Raw genomic sequence first — 17,613 nt, forward strand, 5'->3', positions numbered from 1 at the left:
TCAGATTTTTGGCACTGTAGCACCAACGTTTCAAATCCTGGAAGAAATCCTATGATGGAGATTTATGATGCTAGTTCACCTGCATTATTGCATTATTAAACTTCATGATTTGCCAGTTGGACTCAAACAAGACAAAAAGTTTTTACAGTCATGCTTGTTGCTACGTTTGAGGCTATTGTTTTTGAAAAAAATGCTAATGTCAACATGCTAACATGCTCACAATGACAAAGTTATAAAACTGATGTTTTAATGCGTGCTTTTTCATAGTTTAGCGTACTAGCATGGTCACATTCGCTAATTGGAACAAAACACAAAGTCCAGGTGAGGCTAAGCGGAACATTACTTCTGCTCTCTTACTGGACAAATTACAATTTGGAGCTGATGATGGCACCAGATGAAAAGTCGGGGGTTTACCAAATGTATTACAATTCATCCTGAGGGGGACATGAACGTCTGTAGCAAATTTCACTACAATCCAATCAATAGTTATCGAGGCATTTCAGTCAAAAACACAAATGTCAACATGGCGCTAGAGGAAAAGTCAGGGGTTTACCAATGTCAGTAGGATATATCAACATGGTCTCACGGCAGTTTGTGAAATGGTCACGTTATTTTTAATCTATTGATTCGTGTACACGAACACATTTATGTCATTTTTTGTGTGGTGGTCAGCACATAATGGGAAGCATCTATACGGAGGTTGGGTTTAGGAAAAGAACAATGGGGAAAGGACATGTCACACACCGGGACACGATCCGCGGTCTCTGGGGGACGCGGGACAATAACGGGACGGTTGGGTTTCATCCACCACCCCAACCAACCTCCCTACGCGGATATTCGGCCATTTATACTACTCGCTACCGTAGTCGTGTTGTGATCACGAAAGATGCTTCCCATTGAAATACATTAGTTTAAAAAAATGTGCTGACCACCACGAAAAAAACGAGATAAACGTGTCCGTGTACACGAATCAATAGATTAAATAATGTGACCATTTCACGAACTGCTGTGAGACCAGGTTGGATACATCATCTGGGGATCATGAATGTCTGTATCCATCCATTTATAGCTGAAAAAATTTGTTCATCCCAGTTTACGGGCTGCGTTCAGGTAACGTGACGAAGACAATGCGGATTGCAAAATGGAGGAAGAGATAAAAAAAAAAATACGTAGAGATAAAACATAGCAAGGGGCGGAGAGAAGAGACAGGCCAGAGAAAACGACAACAAGTTTCCAAAGTTTGGGATCATTTCAAGCTGAAACAAAAAGGAAAACTCTGAACAGTGTGTCTATTGTAAAACCGATCTTGCTTACCACAGTAGCTCGACGTCAATGCTTCAGCATGCAGTTTCAGCAGATGGAAACCACCTGCATGGAAGTACCACATGTCTTTAATCTTTAGTGTCAAGATTAGAGAGATAGCAGTCATAAAAAACACAACCACTGACTCAACAAGAGTTCCCACATTGAAGACAAATGTGCATATGGCTTTTTTGTGAGTACATGCACTTTATTTAAATAGTGATTTGCCATTACAAAATAAATCGAGTACATCAATTACACGCCTGATAAATATTTCACCATAATGTTCACATTAATCTTTTTTTTTAACTGAGATTCTGAAATGTTTTAAAGTGTCACCGTGTTGTCGTGTTTATATGTGCTAGAATCAAAAACATAAGAGAGGTGTTTTACCGGGAAGAATTAGCTGATGAGCCTCTGTCAATGCTCTAATTAAAAATGTCTGACATTACAAAGTCATTAAATGAACTATAAGATTATAACAAACAAAACAAAAAAAAGGATCTTAAGCAAATTTTGAACTATAGAACAAAAGTTCTCTGTCATTGTACGTTCAGCAGCGCTTGACTGGGAGATCATGATAATCTTTGTCAGCAACCAACGGAAAAAATAAATCAAACTAAACGATCCGACTACATCCACAACCAAAATTGTTTTCCTCCTTTGTGCTCGAGTGTCCCTCATGCAACCACACAATGGGTCCACATGCAAATGAAAATTCAAAGTGGTGTGGGGCGGAAGGCACTTGAATTTACATAGAAACTCAGCGACCTTGCTCTTTGCAGGATAAAGGACCTGATAAACCCTGAGAGCAAGTCATCAACAGATTTGCCTGTTTGGTGGCAGTAAAGACCCTAGACATGGAAACATAAACACTGCGGGGCCTTTGCATACGATTTGTCTGCGAAGGGAAATGCACAGCACCACATTTGTTGGACAGTAGCTCGGGGCTTGTGAGAATTTAAACCAGAGCTTCTTGTAGTCGAGAACTACATATAAGGGCATGGCACAAACAGTAGTGTACAGTACAGTACAGTACAGTACAGTACAGTACACACACATACAGACACACTCAGGAGCATGCACACACACACACACACACACACACACACACACACACACACACACACACACACACATACATACATTTACAAACAGTGGACACAGTTATCTAGACTTGAAAAAAAGGCCTTTAAAAAGGAGACCGAGTGTGAAATATCTAACCTTTTACAGTACAAGTTTGTTTATGAGTGCTGCTGGGTGATCGAATGTCGTCCCATTGTGATGTAGAAAATAATCATCTATAACTGGCAAAAACATAGCATACTGTTGCTGAAAATTTAAATTTAAAGAATTTTGAGCATAGGTTTTCATTTCTTGGCTCTCAGCGTTTGCCAGGCAACCAGCCAAGACTCAAAAAAGTTAATTAAGTTAAAAAAAGGTCAGAGCCAAGAAATAGTCCAGCACACAAAACCCATATAAAAAGGCAAACTGATGTTTTTAATCTTTTTCGACGGATTAAACTAACGTGTTAATTAGAGAGCTTTAAAGGGGCTGGTAGGTGGATTTTGTACATTCCTGCACTCCTAAAATGCCAAACTATTCCTTTAAGTGTGTAAGCTTCTTTTAACTCTAGGTCTATAGATGTGGCTCCAATTAGTGAAAACAGGCCAATGATTTTGTGAATCTATGCTGAACAAACAATGATAGCTATCATGCTGACATGGCTATGGCACATGAAACGGCTGCCAGCTGATTCTGTCTATTCTCCAAACTGATGACAAAATGATATACCCAGCCTCCTACAGGAATCCTGCAGAACCTTCCCCACTTTTCCTGCTTGGCAAAGTTGCCTAAATTTGGGAAAGTGTTCAGTGACAGTAGGTCGGGGGCTGGATTAAATGGCCATTATTTGATATATAAAACAAAATGCCTCTTACATCAGGATGTCATTCCTATGATTAACAATTAGTAAAACATTGCTACTTTAGACGAGAACTAACTCACTCTTCAGTGGTGTCTCCTTCACCACTATGACAAAAATAAAAACAAATATTGATGTTTTTTAGCCACATTGAAAATATGTCTTGTCTCAGAATTTCGCAATTTTTTCCCCGCAATACACTATAATACACAACATATCAATATCATACATACATATATATATATATATATATATATATATATATATATATATATATATATATACTCCTCTATTATATATGGGTATAAAGAGGTAAGGTGTTAGCTAACCTCAAACATACATGGTCAGCAGGGAGCCACAGTTAACTTTGAAGATTTTCACTTACGCAAGCTTTTCGGTTCAGGTCCCTTTTGAAATAAAAACAAACAAAAAACAGTCCATCACACTCGACCATATATATAAGCATTTGTGCCATATTTTCCTGATTGGCAGTCATGAAGTGTGCTAGCTTGATTGGCAGGTTTTTAAGAGGAACAGGGCTCAACGTGAATGACCGGTACGCTCTCATTTGTTGCTGTTGCTGTTGCTGCTGCTGCTGTCGAGATCTTTGCACTGCAGGTCTCCTCCGGCGTAGTTGCTGCCGGGGATTGTCGCGCCAAAACGGTCAACGCACCAGCAGATCCCCCTCCTCCGACCACGCGATGGCTTACACTGCAAGTATAGAGTTAACGGAAAGGGATGAGATGCTTGTGTGTGATGCAATTCCTGCTTTACTCGACAGTTAAAAGGTTTGTCTCAAAGCCAAGCTGCTGTAGTTACAGTACAAAGCAGATAGGATGCAACCCACGTCTGACAAATTACACGACATAAAAATGCGTTTCCATACCTGTTTGCGTTTGAAGAAGCCCTTCTTGTCACAGTTGGGGATGTACAGAGAGAGAGCAAAGACCCTAGAAGTGTCCTTCATGCTTTGGATGAGATTATCCAGTTTTCTTCTGCAGGGGCCCTACACACACAGATGGACACAGGTGTCAGTGTTTGTATGGGCTCAATGGTGTTTTAAGCACCTAACGTCGACTTCAAGGCACCTAACCCTAACCCTAACCATTGCCTAATCCTAGTGCTTTCCAGGCAGCGCTGCCTGGAAGACGATGTTGGGGGCTTAAAACACCAAACACCTTTGCATGGTGTTAAAAATGATAGTTTAAAATGCCTCTGAAAGTTTGTGAAATGCCCCAGAAATGAACACAGCATGAAGGTGGGAAATACCTCCACTAATGAGTACTTTAGTAATGTAGCATTTCACTCTGTTCACACCCTGTTGTCTCGTGTGAAAGTGGCCCAGCGGGGCATCTTGGCTGATTTGTCCGAACTGGTTTCTTTATATTTATTTCCCTCTAAGCTGAATCAGTGTTTCACTCTTTTTCACTTACGAACTCAGGCTCCAGTTTATCCAGGCTGAGCGGGGGAAAGTTCAGATTGCTTGCGGGTCCCGGCCTGGCCAACTGCTTCTTGCGGTCCTTGGCCTGCTTCATGGCCTGGGCCTTGAGACTGCTGATGTGTTCACCTCTGTATATGGGCACCTTGGTTTGGGGCAGCAGTGACTCTGGGATGCGTAACATGGCGTCATCGCGAGATTCTCCGTCTGATAGGGAGACAAAAGACAGACGAGGTCCCTCATCATTATCATGCATGTTTGAGGTTCATTAAAGGTGCCCTGTGGGCTTTTCTTGTAAACAGTTAGTTATATTTACATTGGGCATTGCTCATCAAAATAAACTATGTGTATCCTTGAGGACTAATAAAAGTGTTGAATGCATTTCCTTCCTCATAAAACATTTGCAAAGCTGATAGTTTATATATTTTGAACACTGCATTGTTTGCACCCATCAGCAGTTTTTTTTCGTCTCTGCCTTTTTCTGTAGCTTTCCTATATTTCTTGCCGTGTTACCACCAACAACTATCACCAGTTAAATAGCGTTAAACAGAACGACATCATACAGCCCTTTGCATTAGATAGGAAAGTGTACTGTATCACACGCATGGTCAAGCATGTACGTATACAAAAGGAAATGTGCTCATAGGAGCCACTCAAAAAACATTGCTCCATAGCACTACTGGTGGTAAAAAAAATAAAAAATAAACTCCAAACAATGCGTTTAAGTCTCACTCCAAATGCACTTGAAGTCTCTGCCAAACATGTGCTTTCATTTTTGAAACATTTCATAATTCAAAACTCTTCTTCTCAGTTCTGCTGTTGTGTCAATGACACAGCATTTCTTTTCTTTTTTTTCTTTTTTTTAATTGGAGAATCCGTTGCACTACTGCATAATAATAATATAAGCATGGGATGACAGAAAACGAACACAACTACAAAAGCAAGAACAAGAATGTGTACCAGAAGTCCCGCTGCAGTTAGCTGAAGCTTGATTCGCACAGGATTACTATTATCAGAGTACAACTGTCTTCACCACAGCACAGTAATTCACACTGGAACTTTTTTTTTTTAAATTACAGATGAGGATTAAAATAACCAGTGATACCAATTATTACAAACAACGTAATGTCCACAGGTGTAATATTAGTCCTGTGCAAAACAGGGGTTTCAAAGCATTTTTCTGCTGCTTTCAAGAGACTGTTTGAAAATGTACCTATTTGAGTGGCTAAAATGATAAAGTAAAGCTAAACTCATGAGGGCACAGGACAGGAGTGTCACATTTGGTAACGTCACAACACGATGTGATGATTTTACTGCACCAGCGGAATGCTTATTGAGCACAGTTAGTGGCTCCTGGCCAGTTTCAGATTGGAAGTGTTGACAACATAGCCTACATTTATGGCAAGTTAGGCTGCCAGTTTGGGGTATATGTAGACCAGGGGTTTTAAAACTTTTATAGCTGTTGACCTAAATGAGATATTTAGTCTCACCCTGGCACCCAGGCCCATGAAAACATGCTATTACACTTGTCATGTGGCGAGCCACCAGAAACAGCCGCAGCCCATTTTGGGTCCCAAACCCCCACAGAAGCCCTCATGTACATGCATCTTTCATCTGTGCAAAAACCCAACTCTTTGCTACATTTTGGGGAGTCGCACATGGTCGCACCAACCTCAGCACTTGCCCCTCTCCTCGTCCCACCCTCTATTCATATGACCACGACGACTGTGTCAAGGCCAGAATGAGTGGTTGTGGCTTTCCTTCCCAAAAGCACTTAAAAACTGATATTTCACTTCATTTATAGCTTTTAACATGCATTAGCCTTGTGTACGTGTCCTGAGCCACAGCTGGCCCATTTCTGACTGCTGTGTCACGCACTTCTTTTCCATTTCCATTTAATTTAGTCAGATTGCAAATTCTGCACATAAACCCCTCCGTTTGCGCAGTGGCGTGATCGCTAAGCTACTAAGCTAACTGGGCGGTGGAACAAGGTCATTGCCTCGCCGCAAATGATGCTTAAAACCTCCTGAGCCCCTCCACCCCCAGTGATGATAATGAAGATCACGATGATGTCATCCATCCCCATAATGACAGGTTATTGGCTGGGGATGGGGGAGAGATTCCCCATCTCCTGATTTCCTGCTGACACAGTTTTTCTCTCTCCAGAGAAAACTGAGGCAGATCAGCAGCCAGCGTAAACCCAATCAAGTCCTCACTTGCTAATCCTCGAGTTTGTCTAATCTGACTTGTGCTGACGGCTCACGTCTTTCATTTCGTCTTTCTTCCTCTCCCTTTTCCTCGTGTTTGAATTGAGAGACATGGTGATCCCTGAACGAGTGAGTGACAGGAATCTGGAAAGTCAACGTAAAATCTGTCCAGATAATGTTGCAGAGAAGTACAGTAAATTGAGTTTCATATGTCATGCACTTGCAAAAATGAAAAAAGGCAACTAAATACTACTGTTTTTAGCTTTTATCCAGGTGAGAATGACAGCTTGTGTCATTGCTGTCTGATCTTTGACACTTGATAAATGTGCAAAATGCTCAAAATGCACACATGCATGGTGGTGCATTAATGTAGCATGTACATATAGGTACATATGCACATATAACCTTTTTGGCAACTCCTACTACATTTTATGGATTTACAGTATGCATACACCTTTTGCAGCTCATTTTGTAGATCTTCTCAAGTGGTTATAAAATGTCATTTAGGTACGAGGTGTGTATATTTATTAGTGTGCATATGGGTTTTGTTTAATTTATGTGTTGAGAGAGCGCCCAGCAGGAGATGTGGAGTTAATGGAAAAGCTGGCTGACGGGCAGACAGATGGGGGATCAGTAACCCACGCTCAGCCTGCATTCTGCTGAATCACTGCACAGCCTGCCTGCAGCGCCGAGACGGAGAGAGGGCGGGAGGGAGGGAGGGAGACAGATGAAGAGACCAGGGTGGGACTAACAAAGAGTGGTGGGAGGGAGCAGAGGATAGTGTGGGAAAGAGAGGAAAAGGGAAGGGGAGATGAATAGAAGATTGGAGTTTCGTTTGTATTATTATACAACAATTTCTCAGATGCAGAGCTGCTCTGAAGGATCTTGAGTGAGTGTAGCCAAAGCTCATTTTAAGTGCAAATTGACTAACTGCAAACTGTAACGGTACAAACGACCCAACGGACTGCACATATAGGGAATGAGCTTATCTTGTACAAGGCTAATTTGAATGTGACACTGATTTGTATTGCAGTATTTCAATGCTTCCCCCTTTCTTATCTTCTGCCTTTTCTTACTGGACTTCACTCATAACATTACTTAGCCAGAAAAACAAAACTGTGGTTCTTTGGCTCAGCCCAGTGAGATTATATATGTTTCCATAGTTTGCTTCTATATACTAAAACTCCAATCTGCAGGAAAGTAAAGCAAAACACAGAATGAAAAGGGTGAACATGGGAATGGGGGGGGGGAGGAGGGAGGAAAGAATAGGGTTGAAAAGACGAAGAGGGACAGTAGCCAGGCAGGGAAAGAGGAGAAGAGCCAGTGTGGTGGGAGAGAATAGAGAGACAGAGACAAAAAGGGGGTTAGGTGTGGGAAAAGGCACAGGTGGATGAAGAAATGTAGAGGTGTTCAGTGGAACTGACAGAAGAAAGGCTAAGAGACAACAAAAGGAAAAAAAGAAAGAAACTGTAGAGGAAGGGAAAATGGCAAAACATGATTTCACACCTTGAAAATATAGTGCAAGAGCCAACATTTCCCACAAAGCACTCCCCAGCAGACACTGTGACTGTCCCTGAACTGCCACTCAAAGGAGCCAAAAACGAGCCTCGCAGAGCACCACCTGTAATCTTCTCTCTTGTTTTATGTCGGCTGGGGGCCCCGAGGCGATGGGCCACTCACACGAAACCTACTGATTTACAGCTCGCAGCGCCACAAAGGCTTTTCAAATCGAGATGACAGGTTGATCGACGCTCGGCACCAATTGTTGACAGAGTTCACAGGGTCAAGGCGCACGCAGGGTAAAGGGTGTCAGCCCGTCTGAAAGAGGGCTGTGAGCTGACTCACATCAGCCTCACTGGCTCCCAAAAAGACAGAGGAGGTCAATTAAACTCACTTTACTCTGTTCTTTTTCATACCCCCCACCTTTAGAAAATGTAAAGTAAACTCATGAAATAGTGTAAGTGATTTTTGGACTAGTGATTACAGTCTGGAGGTCATTCCTCCATCTTTTTTTTCTAATTCACTGCATCACTGGCTGACTCTGTGTGTATGTGTCACTTGAGGGCTTTATTAAAATTCCTGCATTGACAAGGGAGAAGAAACATCTCTATCCAGCTGTTTGCTCTTTGCACCAGAGCCCTTTAGATGTACGGTTGAAACACCATTCCTGGAATGCAAATGCAATAGAAAAAATATCAGCGCTGACATCAATATCATACCGTAGTAGGCTATAATAATTATTGCTTAACCAAGTAGAGCACTGCACATTTAGTGCTGTAATTTGACTTTAATGTCATATAGTGGAATGTAATGGATGGGAGGAAGATACAAAAATATTTACCCCAATCATAATGAATAAAAAATGAAGCTGCCATCAATTGATGACTCAATCCATTCAGTTAATGAATGCTCCTTTAAAGCCAGTGAGCTTTTTCAGCCTACTTATCAGTCATCTCTCCACAAGCCTACCTTTGGGCGAATACAGCAGTTTGTACAACTTCTCGTTCCTGCACAACCCACGGCCGTGCAGGAGCGCGTGCAGCGGCTTCTCCTCGCCATTCTTGGGCAGGCAGCGAAGCCCGCGCGTGCACGGCCCGGTGTACACGCCGCACGGCTGGCCCTCTTCGAGCGCGCACGTCAGGCAGCAGCCGCAGCCGGGCTCCTTCACCAGCTGGCAACCCACCGGCACCGGCGGGCACATGGACAGGGCCTTCTCATCGCACGGCTGGCACGGCACGTACGACGAGCCGCAGCCGGTTATGCTCAGCAGCAGTGGCACCATCAGGAAGGAAACACTCAACAGCATGGCGCGCTTCTTGTCTAAACTGCAGGCTGTTTGATCGAAACCGCAACGATTAGCAATTATATCTTGTGGTGAATCCTTTCTTTGCAAACGATTTGAGTCCAAACACCAGAGGGGTGTTGCATCCACAGGTGCCTTTTGCGCGCTCAAGTCCCAAATGTCACCGATGCTCGCAATCCACAAAGGCAGTCACTCTGCTCCCCTTGCGCTGTCCTTCAACCCCGCAGTCACAAATAAATCAAAAAAGAAACAAAAATATCCCGACACCTCGGATCTCTCCCTTCAGTGATGCCCGGTGCCGTTTACGCGCAAGCTGTTCGTCTCCAAATGAGAGCTAAAAAGCCTGATTCCCGCTGTTGCTCTCTCTGTAGGTTATTTTACCAGCACGGTTTGTGAGCAAAATGTATAATCTGTGGCTTTGAGCTTGCCTTTAAAAAAAGAAACTGCCAGAGGCGAAGCCTACAACGATGGGTATGTCAAACAACGTTTGGAGGGGGAGGCGCACTTGTCAACTCCGTGCGCTGCGATGCTGATTTGACAGGGCGGGTGCTGGCATGCCTCCAGATCTGCCAGATACGAAACGATGCTCCTGAAGGCGACTGAATAAGACTGCAGAGTGGCCATTTAGTATTCCCAGGCTCTCGAAGACAACATTTGTGTTATCAGTGGAGTTGTTCGTGCTTAAGAACAAGGCAGATCACTTCTTACAGGATCACTCACAGGATATTCTGGAAACATTTAACAAATTGCTGACTAGGTTGATTGAAAGACAGCATATGGACTTCCAATCCATGCTGCTGGATTTAGAAGTTATTTTTTTCAAGGGAAATTAAAAGTAGTTTTAGTGTTTACAGACAGTTCACATATAGAAATGGTGTCATTGCTGCAAGCAAGGCAGAAACAACTTGGCAGAAAAATAAGAAAATGTGGCCTAATGCAACAGAATTCATGTCAAACATGTGGTTTGTCTTGTTTTAAGAAGAACTAACTATTTAGGGTCAACAAAACTGAACGACTTGTTAAGATAGAGATTTATGGTGAATACATTTTTATCTGGGAGAGATTATGAGTGACAACATATTTGTTGGTCAATGTGTTAATGGTCTTGTTTCTTTTTAAAACGTTTTGTGTTACAGTCATGATCAATCTGTATATCTGTCACAAGACATAAGCAGACTTGCTTGCTTCTCCACTTTGCTGTATACATACATACAACACTTAAATTCCTAATTTGATGTGGCCGGGTTGGTTCAGGCGCACATATATTTAGAGGTTTATGCCTCGACGCAGAGGTCCAGGGTTCGACTCCGACCTGTGACCATTTCCTGCACGTCTTCCCCCTCTCTCTCCCCTTTCTCACCTGTCCTGTCTATTAAAGGCGGAAAAGCCCCCAAAAAAGAACCCTAGTTTGATTACTTGACCCCAGGAACATGGTGTTTAGATTTGGTATTGGTCTCGATCGCTACAAGTTTCACTAAGAAATCCCCAGATCTCCCTAAAAATCCTTGTTCGACATAACCTCCTTGGGAAAAAAACAAGATACTTATGTTGACCATAATAATGTTTTTCACTGACTGTTCCCCTCTGGAGCTGCCAGATGGATACATAGACCCCATTGCACCCTAAACCTTAACATGTGTCATTTTCTTCTTTCCTTGTTTATATCCGAAACCTTTTGCTAATGTTTGACCGTAGACAGTAACAGCACCAAATCATAAACGTACAATTTTTAAAGTTAAGGGTGGGTTCCTGCTTGTGAAACAAGGACACTTTTATAATTCCCCTTAGACATCTTTGGGTTTCTGTCTTTTGCCAAAGTACTGTAGCTTTAAATATTTGTGCGATGCTGTCTTAACCATAACAAATGTATTCTCCAAAGATGTTTGCTGTAAAAAGGTCCAGATCAGGGCAAACACACTCGGGCTGACCTTATTTTATGACTCAGCGAGGTCAGCGTCCAGTGAGATAAGTGGACAGCGCTCATGGAGTGTAACTTAGTACAAAACACTCATAATTCACTTGATGTTTTGGCAGATACCAATATATGTCTGAGGACTTTTTTTTTCTTAGTATACAGAGTCCCTGCAGAGTCCAAGATGAGTTCATTTAATGCTTTTGACCCTGCATGTCCATGTGCTCGGAATAGACTTTTATTGCTATGTGTCATTTCTTCATTATTTGGTTTTATTAACCCTTTTTGTTTACATCCTGTTTATTCTTCATTTTTTTTCAATTTAAGTGGACTTTAAGTGTCCCGTGATAGGGTAAACGTCAGTCAGTACTGAGACTGACCTTAAAAAATCCACATGGAGGAAAGCTTTTATCTCTTCGCTGCGTCAAGTTTCAATTCCTCTTTCACCCCTTGGCCCCATTTGTGAAACTTTGTCGGCAAACTCCTTTCAGATCATCCGACCCCTGTTTGCCTTTGCCCTTGACCTTTGTGGCGGATGAGGTGTCAGATTCCGTCACGGGTGGCGGAAAGGTCAGCTCAGCCCACGCCCACGCACCCCTTTCATGTCCTTCCACCAACCTGTCCAGATTTGAAGAAAGAGCGCCATTCACATTGTAAACCAGTGCGACACATCTGTCTTCCACAGGTTCCAACAGAAAAACCTCCCTCTCAAAGATTGTCCTGAGATTCTCCTATGCATTTATGGTTCATACATTTATGATTTATTACCTAGAGGCATAAGGGCAATGCTGATATTTTGACTTTTGTTTTGTTTTCTCCAGATGTGAGACATGGAGAAACTATGGTCCAAGGCCTGCTAGGGTTCGTAAACCCCGTCGCTACCTCCGTTAAGGTTGGGTTTCCTGTGTAGTTTGGGTCTGAGTCACTTGGTGTATATGGGCCATATGATGCACAGATGGTGGATGTAGCTGCTTTGGATAGAGGTAAATAGTTTGAGATGTCCCTTGAAATTAAGCCCAAGGCTAAATATGTGCCCAAGTGTCAAGTCTGTGGGAGGGTTTAAAGCTTTAGGTGTCTATATTAGCAATGTCTATAAAGTTCCTTAGCTGTTAAGGGTGTAATGGTACACAAAATTCACGATTCAGTGTATAACTTGGCTTTAAATTCACGGTTTAGTATCTTCAACTTCGGCTCAGTAATGTTGACACACAGTTTTGCCCACACTTGGCCCAGTGTTGCTGTAACTTATGATACTCGCTGTACGAGCAGTGCATTCAGGGGATAAACTGAGCAGCATGTTTAATGGTTTATTTTAAGGTCAAAAGTACTGTGACTCTTATCTTTTAAGTCAACATGGACGAAGATGTTCGTCGAGGAGCACCCTAATGCGCCATTTTTTGGTCTCTGTGGGACTACATTATGTATTGTGGTGAGGAAGTACACAGTGATAGCCAAATGAAGCTTCATGAACCATTGTCTCTTTTTTTTCTGAGCCCACTAGATGGCGCTCTCTCTTCAACATAGGGTTGAAAACGCACTGAATTGCCATTCCTTTAACCTTTTTCTTTGAAGAGAGAGCGCCATCTAGTGGGGTCAGAAAATAAAGAAAATGGTTCAGGAAGCTTTCATTTGACCATCACTAGAAGTAAAGGTTCAGGTCCCAGTCTTCAGGTTCTGTGACCTTTAAGGGACCCAGCTTGTGTTTCGGGACACAGGTAGTGAAACTGCATCAGCTCCAGTAATGCTGACCTTTGACCCCTCCCCCCGCCACCCCCTGTGAAAACAAGTCAATAGTACAGCCCTTTTCTCTCTCTGTTTCCCTGACTCTTAACCTTTGCCTGTGTTTTCTTTTGTGAGTGGATTTGTAGTACAAAGTGCAAGTCAATCTTAAATAGTGTTCTCAATAAAACATTGAGAAAAAACGATGCATACTTTGATAATATATGGAAGCTGGCATGAAAGCAAGAACATTCTGAAAGACATTTAAGTTTCTATCTAAGAAGAGAGCTGTCCCTAGAGGTTTGAGAGTTTTTTTTCTCTCTACCATTGTTCATGTGCTTCTGTCTGCTGCTTTGCTTTCATATCCTGACCTACTTTATCTGTTTAAAGACACTGAAGCTGCGGCTGCTCTTGTTCTGGAAGAGATAATGGAGCTTGAGTCAAGTTGAGCGATGTCTGAAACGAGAAAATGATCAAAAGTGGAGAAAAGGAGCAACCTCGGCACAAAATGGTTCGGAGCTGTGATACAATCTATGGGAAACAGCGCTCAAGTGTCGTATTTCTCTTCAGCCCCGGGACCTCAGGCTAACGTGCTGCATTACAGGACAGTCTTGAGAGAAAAAGTTTGCCAGACAATGAAGTAATCCTTGTTAAAGTGATACCTTGAAAGCCTGTGCTGCAAGATGTTTTCCAGGGTTGGAAGTTTATGTCAGGTGGCAAATCATCATCAACCTATTTCATTATATGCATTAACATTTATTATTTTTTAGACATCATTGACAGTTTGTGTCTGATTATTTTGTTTGGTATTTGTCATCCCAAACCCTTCTTACTACCAACCTTAAAAATGCTACCGAGTTAGATTAGCTAGTTATCATAGCTGACATTCCAAATAAAATGATTCAATACTAGCTATTTTATTTATCTTTGCCATTTGTTTGCCATTCAAAAACCTGCTACTTTTACAGCTCAAAGCCTGCTTTTGCATTGGTATAACGGCATAGTGGCTCTAACCCAAGAACTCCTTACTTAAAGTGACTATTGTATTTTCAGTTTGTGTTGATTCTAGCAGCCGCTTTGGACAAAAGTGGTAATGTTTTTAACACACCTGCTGTCACAAAGGTCTTTTCTTTACGGTGCATTATTGCACTGTGTCACGAGCCACAGCATTAAGAGATTGTTGTAGCAAGCAACGGACGCTTTACACAAGGATAGGGGGACAAGGGAAAAGAAAATAGTAGGCCAACACAAACACGGAGTAAAAGGAGTAAAACGTCCACGCTAAATGGAAGGTGAACGCAATTTAATGTCGGCTACAGCAGATACTAACTTCTAAAATATAATTAAAATACAATTAGGCCTATATAAAGACATCTCTTGCTACCTTTTACCTGCATACTCACTAACACTTAGTGCTTTTCCGGTGTTCAGCCAAAATCTGTGACCCATTCAAATGTGTTACTGTAGCGCCGTCTACCTGCCCTAAATCATTTTGTGACTTTGCGGGAAAAATCGGATCTGGGCAGAGGCCTTACTAAAAACTATATAAAACTAGCGTTCTTTTCACTGTTAGTCTTGTTTGCTGTTACAGGTCATTTATGATCATCAGATAGAACAATACACAGTTTCAGAAACGCGTAAATGTTACATATAGTCAATTTAAAAAGGCCACATGTAATGGTGGTGATCAAAACATTTGGCTTCATTTTACTGTAAAACTGATTGAAGGTTAATGAAAAAGCATAAGATCAAGAATTAGATTGACAAGTGGATTGGAGCAACATCCGTTTTTGTGCAAGTGGTGGTCTTGATTTTCCAGTCAGTTGTCTGCTTTCGGACATCAGAAGCAGGTTAAAAAGTTTAGCTAGTATCTGATCAGAGTTCCTGCTGGATGTGGAAGTATTTTGATCAGGTTTAACTGCGAGGAGACCCACAGGCAGACCTCGATCATGCTGGAGTGACTACACATCCCACTGCACGACGTCTGCGGCTAGAAAGAAGAGGGCTGGCTTGAAGTTGCTGCTGCTAGTTATCATGCCAACTGCATACAGCTTGATGTGGATCAGCAGATGACGCGTTTGTGTGACTGATGTGCGCCATATGACACAGTCAGAGCTTACTGTAAGCAACAAAGCTAAATAAACCGCTGGAAATGTGCTGAGGCAGCATTGTGCCTTCCCCCTCTCACACAGAGTCAGTTCCCAGATTACTGAAAGCACTTGATTTTCAGAAACAATTAAAGGAGTCCACACTGGATAAACTGATTGCTGAAACTTTAAGCAATGCAAGTGTGTCTGTATTTATTGTCATGTACAGGTGGAGCTCATGGATATTAACCTCTGTGTGTTTCCCACAAGGCATTCTAGGAAGATAATTACTGAGAAAGACTAATAAACAACATATACTGTATTTCTTAAGCATGCCTAATGGCTGTTTAAGTATAACAAACTGAGATTTTAGTATGAATAATTGTCCCATGCTGTACAGGTTTCTGGCATCAGCAACAGTGTTTGGAATAAACCGATGAAGAACTGGTTTAAAAGCATGAGCAGTGATCACCTACAGAAACTCAAGTTTAATCAAGGGAAAGTCCTAGGATAAAAAACATGTCCGAGTCATGGCCACGCTGTCAGATTTCTACTTCATATGTGGGAAGTGAAGTGCAACAATACCACATCAATGGCTGCTCAGCATCCGTTACGGTATCTGAATCAAGCAACAGAAAAACAACCGCGTAATGTGTTGTGTACAGGCTGCAGCAAAGAAAACAAATCTTGTGCCAATCAATATTTTGTCCCGCCGAAAAAAAATGGCAATTTACTGTAAACTGTCTTGCTGCGGTTGCTCTGTTTCACAAACTTGTTAAGATGACAGCGCACTTTTATTTCCATGACACAGCGACTGCAGTCACCCACACAAAATTACACATCGGGCATCGCATGTTTGGGAAATGGGAACCGCAAATCAGCAGGGTGCTGTGATCTGCATGAAAAACTATAGCGCAAAAAAACAGGCAGAAGCCAGGCGTTTAAAGAGCTCTAAAGGCTGGAGGGTTTGGTGAAGAAAGAGGAGGATTATAGGAAGCAGTACGTGAGATGGCAGATTGGCTAAAACCCTGTCAGCACATCTGTGTGGCCCTGGCAACTGTGGATTGGACAAAGGCAGATCATTGGTTCCAGATGTTGGAAAAGCTTTGGTGCGTCTGTGCCATGGCGATTCTATTCAAAGACGGATGCTTTTTTCTTTGAATTCGTGGAACATGAATATTCAAATATGTCGGCAAATCATCTGTCTTTTGTAAATTGAGCTGTATTTAAATAACTTGTAGTGAAGACAAATTGGTGTTCCTTCTCTCAGAGGTATCTCGGATTTGCCGGTCTTTAACAAGTATACTGACATGCGATGAGGACGTGTACATCGACCTTTAACTCTCTATTGAAATTCCTGTATTTCCAATATCCCACATTCAAAACACACACTCTTATTTTTACTTTAAGTATAAACATATACACTGACTATTCGGCAGGGCTTGGCCCGGATGCACAGCCACCCCGCTGCTGCACCTGCAAAGCAAAAAGTCTGAAACTAGCAAAACATTTCTTGGAAAACCCGAATTTGGCACCCTTGTTACTGTCATCAGTCATATGAATATGCTTTCTCAGAATTTGGAGTTTCTACTCGTCTCTCCCGAGGAATCGTTTTGATTTACTGCTCCTAGGCTTCAGCCCTTGTTGTGGGACTGAACAGTTTTAATTTGCGGTCACGCTGTCCTTCTCTCCACTTTGTTGCATTCCCACTGGCGTCGGTGCACAACGCAATGAGTGATGGTTAGGTTTTTTGTAAAGGGTCTTTCCCAGAATAAGTCTCACTGTGGTTTTTGGGGTGAGTGTGATTTGGAGAGGCTAAACTAAGTCCTCCTGGCTTCGCTCGTGCATCATTTGTGTCAGTGTGTCTACACATGAAGTGCCAGAAAAGTGTTTCCTCCAGTCCTCTTTTTAAGACACAGAAACAAATACATATGCACAGGCACAAACACAGCCACTGGCAGAGAATATGGGTGACTGGGTTTCAAAAGTAATGAAACAGACATAACTTTCAACCTCTGCTCCCCCAGTGACCTTTTATGTGTTTGTGTACAAGTTGGGCTGCAACCTGAAGAAGATATGAGCTGGGATTGTCTCATTCATTTGGTTTCCTAATGATTAAAAATTGGCAGATGAAAAAAATTGCAATGTGGATTTTAATAATACCATTTGTAGCACAATCTGGCTTGGGATAGTGTCTCTCCAAAAACACCAAAACATGGTG

At 42.2% G+C, this 17,613-nt stretch overlaps 1 protein-coding gene across 1 annotated transcript; it reads right to left on the reverse strand.

Annotated features, from left to right (window-relative positions):
- Nucleotides 1–1,489: 1,489 nt before the first annotated feature.
- Nucleotides 1,490–9,857, reverse strand: igfbp5a (insulin-like growth factor binding protein 5a). Its single transcript, XM_078243394.1, has 4 exons — nucleotides 9,341–9,857; nucleotides 4,660–4,871; nucleotides 4,113–4,232; nucleotides 1,490–3,937 (listed from the first exon to the last, which is right to left on the reverse strand). The coding sequence occupies exons 1-4, from the start codon at nucleotides 9,675–9,677 to the stop codon at nucleotides 3,791–3,793; spliced, it is 816 nt and encodes a 271-aa protein (XP_078099520.1). The 5' UTR covers nucleotides 9,678–9,857; the 3' UTR covers nucleotides 1,490–3,790.
- Between the last annotated feature and the right edge of the window lie 7,756 nt (nucleotides 9,858–17,613).

The sequence above is a fragment of the Sander vitreus genome, chromosome 24 (genome assembly GCF_031162955.1).
Source record: "Sander vitreus isolate 19-12246 chromosome 24, sanVit1, whole genome shotgun sequence".
Taxonomy (NCBI): Eukaryota; Metazoa; Chordata; class Actinopteri; order Perciformes; family Percidae; genus Sander; species Sander vitreus.